Source organism: Hyperolius riggenbachi, chromosome 7, assembly GCF_040937935.1.
Source record: "Hyperolius riggenbachi isolate aHypRig1 chromosome 7, aHypRig1.pri, whole genome shotgun sequence".
Classification (NCBI taxonomy): domain Eukaryota; kingdom Metazoa; phylum Chordata; class Amphibia; order Anura; family Hyperoliidae; genus Hyperolius; species Hyperolius riggenbachi.
The window spans coordinates 160,097,198-160,109,381 of NC_090652.1; the positions used below are offsets into that span (position 1 = coordinate 160,097,198).

General features: G+C 46.1%; 1 protein-coding gene across 4 annotated transcripts in view; it reads left to right on the plus strand.

Annotated features, from left to right (window-relative positions):
* The first annotated feature begins 11,755 nt into the window (after positions 1-11,755).
* LDAF1 (lipid droplet assembly factor 1) overlaps positions 11,756-12,184 on the plus strand; it is a 244,229-nt gene continuing 243,800 nt past the window's right edge. For 2 of the 4 annotated variants that reach the window (XM_068246863.1, XM_068246864.1), the window contains exon 1: positions 11,756-11,946. In XM_068246863.1, coding sequence (XP_068102964.1) covers positions 11,883-11,946 — 64 coding nt within the window. In that variant the 5' untranslated portion in view covers positions 11,756-11,882. The remainder of the gene's footprint in view (positions 11,947-12,184) is intronic. The other 2 variants (XM_068246865.1, XM_068246866.1) reach the window with 2 other exon arrangements.

Sequence of the window (12,184 nt, forward strand, 5' to 3'; positions counted from 1 at the left end):
GACAGTGCGAAATGGCCGTCAGGCACCTTCCCCCCGCACCCACCGCATTACCACACTCCAGCACATGGTATGTGAGACATACAAAAATGTCCAATATGCTGAGCCCCCCTGGGGTGATGGCACTATGGTGGCATCAGCAGCTAACGTTGAAGGGCATGTTGGCTGGCTGTCCATAGGTGGCGATACATGGCGCCGGACACTGCCACCAGCCGATTCTGATGATGAGCTCCCCCTACTTATTTCAGCAACAGAGTAACCAAGCAGCTCAGGGTGACCCAAACTACTAGGAATGTATAGGGGGATAAAAGGAACCAAAATCCCTCCTACTAAAAAAGCAAAGCTTGGTGTAACTGCCTTCTTAAAACAGAAGGAAATTTGCAATAATTCAGTTATAAATGAACATTTGTGGTTACCCACAATGCACACCAACTAAATATGCAAATTATCCCTTTTTGCCCTTGGTAAGCCAAGCAAGCATCCAGAACCGCTGGTTTATAGCAAGCCTATAGCTTTAAGTTTTACACAGCCATATCAAACCCACATGTAGACAGCCTGTTTCGGACTTTTGGTCCTCATCAGTACATGGTAGGGATTGATAAGGCTGTATGAAATAGGGCTTGGTCGAGTACAACAGAGTAACCAAGCAGCTCAGGGTGACCCAAACTACTAGGAATGTATAGGGGGATAAAAGGAACCAAAAAGCCCTCCTACTAAAAAAGCAAAGCTTGGTGTAACTGCCTTCTTAAAACAGAAGGAAATTTGCAATAATTCAGTTATAAATGAACATTTGTGGTTAGCAACTCGTCTCCTCCTACTCCTCTCTGACTCCCGCTCTGAACTGTCCCCCTCTTCATCTCTGCTATTGGGAAAATACGTGGCATCCGTATCATCGTCATAATCATAATCATCCTGCCCAGCTTCGCTTGCCTCAGACACCTCCAAAACTGCACCAGCAGCAGGTACTTCATCATCCTCCTCCTCACATGTTATGTCCATAGTGACATATGAGGTGGTGCAACTTGCTTAGTGCATTTATTTGGTTGTAACAAGAATGGCTGTGCATCAGTGATTTCCCCACCAAATAACTCCTGCGAACTGTCAAATGTAGTGGATGTGGGACTTGTAGTAGCGCTGGTGGCTGCGGAAGATGAGGTGTTCTGTGTTAAATAGTCAACCACGTCCTGACAATCTTGGGAGTTGATGGGACGTGCCTTCTTCTGAGCATTGTACTTTGGTCCAGGGCCGCACGAAATCACATCAGCACGACCTCGCACAGACCTGCCGGGTGGCCTTCCTCTGGGTCTGCCTCTGCCTCTACGTGTTTTGTCCGTTTTGTCCATATCGGGGGGGGGGGGGGGGGGGAAGATGAAGTGAAAAGTATGCACTGACTTGACTAATACAATGTGCAGTCACACAGGTGCAGTTAACAGGTATGCATGGAGTGGTATATCACACTGCGTGCACTCATGTAGGTAGGTGAGTGCACTGAACACAACAGGTAGTTAGATGTGGTGATGGGTATGACAATGTGCACATGTCACACACAGACAGGTACCTGACAGGCACAGTGACACTGCGTGCCCTCACGTAGGTAGGTGGGTGCACTGAAGTGAACAACAGGTAGTAGGTATATGCAGTGATGGGTATTACAATGTGCACCTATCACACACACAGACAGGTACTGGACAGGCACAGTGACACTGCGTGTGCTCACGTAGGTAGGTGGGTGCACTGAAGTGAACAACAGGTAGTAGGTATATGCAGTGATGGGTATTACAAAGAGCACCTGTCACACACACAGGTAGTCACTGAATGTGCTGGGCCTGGCAGTGGCACACACAGTAGGAATTAGTAAGGCTGTCTATGCAACACAAGTGTCAGTGGGACGCACAAAAAAAATAAATAAAAAAAATAGATCACAAGAACAAGATTAGCTCTCAAAAGAGCTGTTGAGGGAGGGGTGCTTTTTTAGCAAAAAGAATCAGCAAGGAGCAAGCTAAGAAGCCTACCAGAGCCTAAGCTTTCCCTATAGCTCTCTATGCAACAGCTCTCCCTTCTCTAATTAATACAGGCACACAAGTTAGTCCAAAGCCTGACGCTGCCTGCATTTTATAGGGGGGGGGGCTCCAGGAGGGAGTGTAGCCCGATTGGCTACAATGTGCCTGCTGACTGTGATCTAGAGGGTCAAAGTTGACCTTCATGATGCACTATGGGGGCGAACCAAACTTCCGGAAAAGTTTGCGGTTCTCCGCGATCATGAACCCCGGAAGTTCGCCGGCGAACCGTTCGGGCCATCTCTAGTAGACATCTCCTCAATGGCCGTTCGCGGGGGCTGGGGTCAGTGCCTGAGGACTCAGCCATTGTCTTTGCTGTTTGTCATTTCATTTATGAAACACAGGCTTTGCTTCAGGCCCAGGCTGATCACATAGATTCACTGAAAATCTCTCATAGCAACATAAATGGCCTGACCAGCTTTTCCATGAAGGCACACATAAAAATACACACTTTATACTGATAAAATACAACATGCAGTGATTGCGTTCGCGTTTTTATGAATAAATACACTGTATTTATTATTTTCTGGGTCAAAGAATTCACTTCTGACTTGCGTCAGGGAGTGAATTACAAAACCGCTCTGAAAAAGCACTTAGAAAAGCGCTTTTTACAAAAACGCAGTGCACAGTGGAGTGCCAGGAGGGGGAAAAACTGCGCACAAAAACGCAAAATGCTTGGGTTTGCGGTTTTAGGTGTGAATGGGTCCTAAAAGTGCATCTGAGGGAAAAATTAAAACACACATTATATATATATATATATATATATATATATATATATATATATATATATATATATATATATATATATATATATATATATATATATATATATATATATATATATATATATATACATATACATATACTTTCACTGATGATATACAAGCTCTGCAGACACCTCCAGGCTCCACATTGCATCCTGCCTGTAGCCCCCATTTGCATCTCTGATTGGGACCATGCAAATCCCTGTGCATGCGCTGCCCAAGTGCCATTGTGGATTGCATTCCTGCATTGCTGTGCACAGGGTCTGTGGACTAAAGCATTCTGGGAATGCGCAGTTCAGAGCCAATCAGAACGCTCCTGGCAACAGCTGTGCCAGAGTGCTTACAGAGAGGGCATGCGGATGGACTGTGCATAAGCCCTGGAGATCCCATTGGCGTTCTGAATGGGGGGGCTACAGCAGCAAGATGGCGGGGATGCCGGATGTAATAAGGAGCCTGGAGGTGTTTGAAGAGCTTATTTAACGTCAAGGTATCATTTTTTTACCCTTAGGTTTATTTTAAGGCTACATTCCCATTGAAATGTTGTAGTGGGTGACGTCAGACAACATAATAACACAATGCAAATTATAATTAAATTGTGCATTCAGAATGGAGCATTAGCAATGCGTTTCAGTAAGAATCTGTCAGCATAACACTGTGTATGCAGTGTGGTACCATATAATGCACGCATTAACAGGTGCAGTGAAGCATGCTTTGTATATACTGTAAGCTTCACTGTATGCATCACACTGCATGTATAACGCACATTGTGACTTTTCCCCTTCATTGTGATCTTGCATTTGCAGTATATGCAACGCCCCACTGGGAGCGTAACAACTTTGCTAGCACTGTGGTAGACTGCAGGCAACCTAGGCAGGCGCCGGGGATCTAGCGGGTGTCAAGGGGCCTGGCAGCAACCTTCTTTGACCTTTGTTCCACCACAGCTTACCAGAAAGACTATAATGGGGAGCCAAAACTAATACCTTGCCTAGGGCCCTGTCTCGTCTTAATCCTTCTCTGGTAAGCTGGTAGCACTGCAACGCAAAGCTGGCCAGACTCGATAGGATTTTTAACACATATTTTGCTGATACTGATCATTTATCTGGTTTACCCTCTTAGATTGCTAGAGATTCACTCAGGGAGTGTTCACACATATACAGAAAATGTGCACACACTTTTCCAGACACCGGGCATGTTTTGAATGGAAAAACTTTTGCATTTCTCCACAGCAGCTTAATGTAATAGGGTAACGCTGACGGGGTCAGAAAAAATGCAGGCTGTCAGGTTTTTTTTGCACTTGAAAATTCATATTACATGTAAATGAGCCTTTTAAAAGTAAACAATTTACATGGACTTCCATTTTTAATGCATTTTGCAATGACAAATAAAGGCATGCAAATGTGTCAAGCTTGAGCCCTATTCAGCAGAATACGACTGTGTCCTTTTGCATATCTGTTTACGCTCAAGTGATATAATAATGACTTTTCATAATCAATATTTGATCAATTAAACCAAACATTTGTCAAGTTTGCCATAGTTCTTAAAGGACATTTGAGGTGAAAATAAACATATGAGATAAACAATTGTATCTATACGCCTGCTTCTAAAATGACTTTTTGAGTTATCCAACAGTTTTATTTTGAATTTAAATATACTTTTTAAGTTTTTACTGTTTCATGGCTCTTCTCAATGGCACATTTATTTAAGCGTGACAGAGCTAAAATCTATAAAGTATTGACTGTTTTTTTATCTCTTTTCTGCTATCAAAAACCATTTACTGCCAGGAAAGTGTTTTATAGCTGCAATTCCTTATCAGTGAGGGCTACGGTGTAGTTCGAAACTGTCACTTGGATACCTGATTTTTAACTTTTTCAGGCAGAGAGAAAAAAAAAAAAAAGGAATACAGCATAGTTATCTGTGTGCTGGGCACTGTACATACATATGTCTATCTCATCATGTCACCTCGGATGTCCTTCACAGTAAGTCTGTAGGGAAAAAAAAAAAAAAAAAAACACAGAGGGAAGGCTCTTGGTGGTACTTATCCGTTAGCCGGGCGCATCCGGCAGGTGGCGCTGTTGTAGCGAATTTCATTCATGCTTAGTTAACATAGTGCTGTGTGAATGGAAGCGCCGCAGGTGGCGCTAATTGCATTGATACGGCACATAACAATAACAGTGTTAATGGGAACTAATATGTATTTCAAGTGGCCGGAACTGTTACTTAATGCAATTAAAATGAAGGCGGCGGCAATTTAACAGATGAAGCCGCCGCCTTCGTCTGTTCTTCGTCTTCTTCTCCCACTTTGCCCTCCTCTGGCTTCTATACAATGCTGGCAGCCTGCGGGGACATGCGTCTCCCCCCAGAGTCGTTCGTCGCGGAAGGGAATCCTGTTTGTTTTCTTGCGACGAACGACTCTGGGGGGAGACGCGTGTCCCCCCCAGCTGCCAGCATTGTATAGAAGCCAGAGGAGGGCAAAGGGGGAGAAGAAGACGAAGAACAGACAAAGGCGGCGGCTTCATCTGTTACATTGCCGCCGCCTTCATTTTAATTGCATTAAGTACCAGTTCCGGCCACTTGAAATACATATTAGTTCCCATTAACACCGTTATTGTTATGTGCCGTATCAATGCAATTAGCGCCACCTGCGGCGCTTCCATTCACACAGCACTACGTTAACTAAGCATTAATGAAATTCGCTACAACAGCGCCACCTGCCGGATGCGCCCGGCTAACGGATAAGTACCCTCTTGGTCCTATAGAGCCTTCCCGTTCTCTTCACGTTGTCCTCGTTCCCCCACAGGCTCCTAAGTTTGAATCTCCCACAGCGGGAGGCTTCGTAAGTCTTCAGAAGCACTCGTAAGGCTCCGGAAGACCAACGACTCTGTACTGTGCATGCGCAACTGCGCTCGCACGTGTGCAGTTTGGAGTGGCCCATCTTCGGAAGTTCGAGTGCTTCTGAAGCCTCCTGAAGCACCGGAGAAGCGGTAGAGAGCAGTCTCTGACTGATCGGACGGAGACTGCTAATGGGGAACCTACGGGTGAACATGGAGACCAGGAGAGTAACGGAAAGGCTCTTTGCAGTGTTCCCCAACCCTTTCATCAAGGCCCACCAACAGTGCATGTTTTGTTGAAATTCACAGAGGTGGTTTAATCAGCTCTGCTGAGACACTAACGACCTCACCTGTGAATGTTTGTGGTTTTCTTCAAAACATGTACTGTTGGTGGGCCTTGAGGACAGGCTTGGGGAGCTCTGCTCTATAGGACCCAGAGCCTTCCCTCTCCTTAGGTAAGTACCGGTATCTGTTTTTTTCCCCGCTTCAGACTCCCTTTAATAGATATTCGTTAGGTGCCCAGTACTATACAATTTAGCTAATGATAAACCTTCCTTGTGTTGATGGTACTAATCGACCAAAAACAATTGATTTATCAATTGTTTCAAAGATCCATTTTTCAAATCTATTCCATTTAAAATGATCCAATTGGTTAACTTTTTCATCACATTTATGGGCCTGATTGATTATTTCTGATCTCAATTATCATATCAAAAGGTAAATCGTACTAGAATTGTATCATTGATGGACACCTTATGCCTTGTACACAAGATGCAGTTGTCCGTCAGATTGATGGTACAATCTATTATTTCTAACAGATCCGATCTGATTCCAATCGCTTTCTAATCACTTCTATCCAAAATCGATCAGAAAAAATTATCGAAAATCAGGTCGGAACTGTTGGAAATATTCAATTTGAAAAAAAAAATGGAATTGTGAGTACCAAGCATTAGCTTCAGTGTATAGCTAATGTCTTATCTATTAGAAACATGTTTCACACATATATAAAGGCTAAGAGTGCTCGACCCAAAACTCGGGTAAAAAATTTAGATACTTACCTAAAGAGAGTGAAGCTTCAAGATCCTTTTGAGGCTTCCCTCCCTGCTCTGCAGTGGCGGGGCGCTACACTGGGGCTTACCCAGGCTTAAGCCCCAGCTGACAAGCTGTCAGCCCCTGCAAAAGCCCCCCCTCCGCAGGGTTGCCAAGCAGCAGGAGGGGTGGAAGCGGAGAGAAGAGGAAGCCGTGTGGACAGCGGCGGAGAAGGGGGACGTCTCCCCCCCTTCCCTCACCTTGGGGCTCCCACTCTCTGCCTCGCTCCCCCCTCAGATATCAGCGACTGGCATCAGAAGACTCACTCTCTTCCCAGCGCGGCTGATCTGTGCGCCGCTACTCTGGTCTAGTCTAGACCAGAGTAGCGGCGCACAGATCGATCTCTCTCTCCCGCGCTGGGAAGAGAGGAAGTCTTCTGACGCCAGCCGCTGATATCTGATGGGGGAGCGAGGCAGAGAGTGGGAGCCCCAAGGTGAGGGAAGGGGGGGGGGGGGAGACGGCCCCCTTCTCCGCCGCTGTCCACACGGCTTCCTCTTCTCTCCGCTTCCACCCCTCCTGGGGACACCTATACACCTGGTTATACATGGTAAGTCCTACCTACCTATACTGGGGACAACTATACCCCTGGCTACATATACTGGGCACATATACCCCTGGCTACATATACTGGGCACATATACCCCTGGCTACATATACTGGGCACATATACCCCTGGCTACATATACTGGGCACATATACCCCTGGCTACATATACTGGGCACATATACCCCTGGCTACATATACTGGGCACATATACCCCTGGCTACATATACTGGGCACATATACCCCTGGCTACATATACTGGGCACATATACCCCTGGCTACATATACTGGGCACATATACCCCTGGCTACATATACTGGGCACATATACCCCTGGCTACATATACTGGGCACATATACCCCTGGCTACATATACTGGGTACATATACCCCTGGCTACATATACTGGGTACATATACCCCTGGCTACATATACTGGGTACATATACCCCTGGCTACATATACTGGGTACATATACCCCTGGCTACATATACTGGGTACATATACCTCTGGCTACATATACTGGGTACATATACCCCTGGCTACATATATACATATACCCCTGGCTACATATACTGCGTACATATACCCCTGGCTACATATACTGGGACATATACCCCTGGCTATATATACTGGGCACATATACCCCTGCCTACATATACTGGGACATATACCCCTGGGGACAACTATACACCTGGCTACATATACTGGGCACATATACCCCTGGCTACATATACTGGGCACATATACCCCTGGCTACATATACTGGGTACATATACCCCTGGCTACATATACTGGGTACATATACCCCTGGCTACATATACTGGGTACATATACCCCTGGCTACATATACTGGGTACATATACCTCTGGCTACATATACTGGGTACATATACCCCTGGCTACATATACTGCGTACATATACCCCTGGCTACATATACTGGGACATATACCCCTGGCTATATATACTGGGCACATATACCCCTGCCTACATATACTGGGACATATACCTCTGGGGACAACTATACACCTGGCTACATATACTGGGCACATATACCCCTGCCTACATATACTGGGCACATATACCCCTGCCTACATATACTGGGCACATATACCCCTGGTTACATATACTGGGCACATATACCCCTGGTTACATATACTGGGCACACATACCCCTGGCTACATATACTGGGGACATCTATATCATTACATGCATTTACTGGTGAAAGGCTGTCTGTCATTATGTGCATTAACTGGTGAAACACTGTCTCTCATTACATGCATTTAGTGGTGAAACGCTGTCTCTCATTACATGCATTTACTGGTGAAAGGCTGTCTCTCATTACATGCTTTTACTGGGGAAACGCTGTCTGTCATTATGTGCATTAACTGGTGAAACACTGTCTCTCATTACGTGCATTTACTGGTGAAAGGCTGTCTCTTATGTGCATTTAGTGGTGAAAGGCTGTCTCTCATTACGTGCATTTACTGGTTAAAGGCTGTCTCTTTTGTGCATTTAGTGGTGAAAGGCTGTCTCTCATTACGTGCATTTACTGGTTAAAGGCTGTCTCTTATGTGCATTTAGTGGTGAAACGCTGTCTCTCATTACGTGCATTTACTGGTGAAAAGCTGTCTCTTATGTGCATTTACTGGTAAAAGGCTGTCTCTCATTACATGCATTTACTCAGGAAATGCTGTCTCTTATGTGCATTTAGTGGGGAAACGCTGTCTCTCATTACGTGCATTTACTGGTGAAAGGCTTTCTCTCATTACATGCATTTACTGGTGAAAGGCTGTCTCTCATTACCTGCATTTACTGGTGAAAGGCTGTCTCTCATTACCTGCATTTACTGGTGAAAGGCTGTCTCTCATTACCTGCATTTACTGGTGAAAGGCTGTCTCTCATTACCTGCTGTCACGGAATAGCCGCGAGAAACGCAGGTGAATCTAGAGAATTCACAGTCGCTTTCCTGATCGCTCCCTGTCGGATCTGAGCAGTCGTGCAAGCGATCCGAAAATTACATTTTGTGTTGTTTTAAATCCAGAGATCTGTTCCCCTGTGAGCCAGAGCAGTCCCCTCACCCCTCAGGAATGTCGCACATGGCTGGACTCCCTGCAGGGCCCAGCTCATTCCCCCTACAGCAGATGTCCCCATGAAAAGGACCAGGAAACTGGCTCCACAGGGGGGCCATAGAAAGCCAGCCGATCCGGCACCGAGCACGGGCCATAAGAAAAGCATGGGTGATATAATTTCCTGTCGGCATACGAAAACCATATGTTGCACAGCTATAAAATTCATATCGTCTTGTTCGGTAAAATCTGGCCATCGTGCGGATATGAAATTCCTTGGTATAGACCGTCCGGTTATCGAGATATGAATCTTCTCAGGAGCCTGACCCGCTGGCTTAACCGTGTCTGATGTCATATTAATCTGTATTTTCCAACAAGTATGACGCTGTTACCCCCCTAAATATAACGTGAATGGTTCAGGAGTTACAGCATTTCATAAGTTTAGCCCTAAAATCTCTCAGAGGGAATGAACTGTCATTGGTTGGTGACTCAGAGGGGCCGGCACTGCCACACCCCCAAACCAGCTTCATCAAAAGCACCTGGCCAGCAGGTGGCCATCTAGTCCTCCACCCTGAAAACATCTTGAACTCATCGGTGCCAGCTTGAGGATATGCTGGCATCCACCTGGTCTGAACTCTGAACTTTGATTGAAACCCAGAACTCTGATTTTTCCCACAAAAAGGGACATCTTTCCAGGAACTAAGTATTTTTCTCCCTTCTTTTATTTTTTATACTGGCTATTACTGTTTTAATAATTGTTGATTTTAATAATTGTCTGTATATATTAATTATTTATATTGCTGTGAATAAAAGACTTCCTCCAAGTCATTCACTGTTCCGCTACCCTGCTTATCAGCACACACAGAACTGATCCCGGGTCTCTGAAGATACGCTACTGTTTGTTTGTTGTTGGCTAGACAGAATACCGTGTGTTTAACCGTTTTATTCGCAGGACTAGTCAGTCAGTAAATCGGGTCCACTGGCCCATACCAGTGGTGGTGGCAGATACCGTGGAATCGTGTGTACGTTGTAATTACCCGTGTCTCACAGGCTCCCTTCTGGGTTGTCTGCGGCTCATTCTTAACGGTTCCTGCGCATTGACTGCGACCAGAGTTCGCACGATCTGTGCGCTGGCACCGTTTAGAAGGCTAAGTGCATTCAGACCCCTAGGGCTCCTGTGACACCTGCATTTACTGGTGAAAGGCTGTCTCTTATGTGCATTTAGTGGGGAAACGCTGTCTCTCATTATGTGCATTTACTGGTGAAAGACTGTCTCTTATGTGCATTTAGTGGGGAAACGCTGTCTCTCATTATGTGCATTTACTGGTGAAACACTGTCTCTCATTACATGCATTTACTGGTGAAAGGCTGTCTGTCATTACGTGCATTTACTTCATATTTTTTTTATGTAACTACATTAGCTTGTACAACTATATTGCAGTTAGCCCCGCCCACATGATGTCATGACCACGCCCACTCCTGTCGCCGCGGCAAGTTCCCCACCTTGAACCCCGCCAGCCAGCCATTGTGCCCCTTTTAAGCCCCCCCAAAATTCTGAAGCTGGAGCCACCGCCGCTGCTCTGATGTCCCCCGTCGCTGTGCGTGGCCCCGAAGATTTGCGACAATGCATTGTCGCTAATCCTATCGGGACCACACAGCTCTTCTTCCACCAGCGTGGCCGCATAATACTGACTTAGCCCGCCCACGCATGTGCAGTAAGCCGTAGCTGCGGGCTCTGTGGTACTGCCCATGCACGGGTGGGCTCATGCGGCTACTGCAAAGCCCTGCTTCAGGAAGAAGCGCTACATGGCCCCGATGTGGAGGGGGCCGCGCTCAGCAACGGGGAGCTTAATGCTGGGGATACATGGTACGTTTCTGTACCGTGTATCGACCAGCTGATAAAATTCAGCTGGCCCGATCATGCCGCTCGACCCGCGCCTGCTCGATTCCCGCTGGCGGACGATGGCAGGGAATCGAGCGGCTGATAAGGACCACCGGCGGGGACGAGCGGCAATCGATACGCGCGCATGCGATATGGCGGCTAATCGAGCCGCCGGGCGACCCGTCTATGCCCACCATTATATCAGCTAGGGAAACCTGAATAGAATCCTGAGGCTTCACTCTTATCTGTTTTTGATCCCAAGCTTTGGCTCTGGATCACTTTCTGTCCCACTTGAATGATATTTAGTGTCTGCAATACAATGACACCACACAGAAGATTTATTATATATTCCAAGAATCATTTTGGGGGAAGAATGGACTGATAAGGTCAGCCTTGACACCTGACTACAGATCCAGAATGTACTGCGGAGCCATCCTGGCTTCTATATTTAGCGAGAAGAAAAAGCTTTGGCTGTGTGATAAATGTCTGGCTGTAATAACAGGGTGTGACTTCCCAGGGAGCAGACAGAAGTGTGCTGTGCACGGAGCAATGTCAGGCAAACCAGGAAGGAGGACTGAGACGCTGTGAGGAGCAGCCTTTCTGTAGACTGAAGGACTGGTCTCTGTGATCAGTGATGATCATACACGGGGCGGGGAATGAGTAGGAAATGCACTTACACTCTAGTCAGTGCAGTGAGACGACAACAAACACTGCTGAGAGGTAAGAGCAGGAGAGCAGCTCATAGAACTTTGGTAAACTGCTGCTTATCGCTGTCTGCTGCTTTTCTGCGTGCTGATAAGATAATAGCGTAGGTGGCTGGCTGTGCTGAAGATGATCTCATGTGAATGCTACTTTGAATATTGCTACAGAAACACATTCAAGGTTATGAAAAGTTTCATCAACCTACGGAATTATATTTCACGGATACTGTATTGATTGCATGAAGCTGCTATTTTGT